The 1,811-nt window shown below is 38.0% G+C and overlaps 1 protein-coding gene across 1 annotated transcript; it reads right to left on the reverse strand.

The window, feature by feature from the left end:
- Window positions 1-370: 370 nt before the first annotated feature.
- Window positions 371-1,581, reverse strand: LOC108631758 (putative odorant receptor 85d; the record flags this gene model as incomplete). The annotated part of the gene is made up of 5 exons (XM_018035917.2): window positions 371-545; window positions 605-763; window positions 824-928; window positions 993-1,187; window positions 1,247-1,581. Coding segments are annotated over 5 exons (848 nt in total), but the record flags the coding sequence as incomplete, so codon positions are not given.
- Window positions 1,582-1,811: the final 230 nt, after the last annotated feature.

The following is a 1,811-nucleotide window of genomic DNA, read 5'->3' on the forward strand; positions in this document are numbered from 1 at the left end:
ATTTTCCTAATAAAAGGGGATGGAAATATGTAAAATATGTATAAAATTCACAATGTATTTTGAAATTTTATTTGTTGGATTATTTATAAATCGAGATAAAAAAATTAATTCTATGTTCACAAAGCTATTATGTTAATCAGTTGTATACAGGGTGTTTGCGAAATCGTAGTACAACCAAGGGGATGATTCCTCACATAAAATCTAGTCGTAAATAAGGAATTTATATTATAAGCCCTTTAATATGGGGCGTCATTTTCGAGAAAATTTGAAAATTCGTTAGGTACGTGACTTTAATTAATAATTAGCCAATCCAGGATTACCAGGGATGCTCAAGTGGATGAAAAAAACAGCATCTGCAGATGCGCTTTCACTTCGGTCAGTTAGGACTACTATTCAGATTGTCAATAAACGCAGTTTTGATCAACATTTGTTTTAGTATTTCTTACATTCATATAATAATTGAAATATTTAAGACAGTAATTATACAAGTTTTATACATCCATGTTGTTCAATAACGTGAAGGCTGAATAAGACCTCTTTATGATCTGCAATACATATCGTCATTCGTATTTTTTATATAGAGTAATCACAATTTTCTACGTACCACGATAAAAGTTTGCAAAGATAACACGTAGAACACGCCAGCCTTTAGAACCAACGGCTGTCTACTAAATGTCATCGACAGCGTGAATGTTTGTAAAATACTTTGTAAATTTTCATAATGCCAATCCGAGAGCCACAAGCTTCTGTCCACCACTGTACTCTGGAGAATTGTTTAATTAAAATACGTAAAACTCGTAATTCATTAATTAATTCATCTTACCGCGTAACTCAATTCGTTCCCGATCCAACAAGCATAGAAGAGCTGAGACACCGCGGCGCTTAGGTAGACACCGAACTTGAAAATATCCGAGCTTTGCCCTCCGACCTATTTACCCGTGGAAATTGATCACGATCTAACTAATGGCTTCGATCATCGTATCACCGCTTACCACCACAGCCTGGAAACCGGTCAGGCAAATCATCGAGGTGCTCGACAACATCTGAACGAACATACTCGAGCTATAGATCCTGTTGTAATCGTTGGTCATAGACACTAATCTCTGATGAAATTGGATGCACGTCTTGTAACGACGATGGAACTTGTTATTCAATTTTCTCTCGTACCCTTCACAAAATTTATCTGTCTGATACAAAAACAAAGATTGTAGAATTGAATATCAGAGATTCGATGAGATACTCTTACATTCTCGTTTCTGCTTGTACAGTTCTCGAAATTAGCGTTTAGAACGTTAAACAATGTAGTGATTAGACTGCATTTTAGTGTAGTTAGACTGTCCATGGCGACTATGCTCAACAGGCCACCTAAAACGGTGCAGGTTTCCACTCCGAAAGCGATCTGCTGCCAAGGTGGTATCGTCGTATTGAACGGGTATCGTGCCCTGATAGGCAATCCGTTCTCCAGTGGCGAAAAGAACAGTAAAGCGATTCCTAAAATAAATCCTAAACCGCTAAACCCGTGGAAGATCACTTTGTTAAGCACATAGTTGTTGCTGATAATTTCCTTCACTCCTTCGGCATCTATAAAAAATACAAGGTGTCCCAAAACTAGTGTAAGATATTGAAATGAGAGATTCTTGACGTAATTTTGAACAACATTTTCCTTAGCGGAAAAGTTGTCCGAGGTGTGGTTGAGGAGTTATTAACAAAAAATCCCTGTCCAATCAGAGCGCTCGGTTGGCGCGAGCTTCGAATCGGAAGCGTTGGCTTAAATCAGGACGCCCGGTTTTCGCTTCGCTCAATACGAAGCG

Source organism: Ceratina calcarata, unplaced genomic scaffold (assembly GCF_001652005.2).
Source record: "Ceratina calcarata isolate Rehan_Ccalc_2016 unplaced genomic scaffold, ASM165200v1 scaffold938, whole genome shotgun sequence".
Classification (NCBI taxonomy): domain Eukaryota; kingdom Metazoa; phylum Arthropoda; class Insecta; order Hymenoptera; family Apidae; genus Ceratina; species Ceratina calcarata.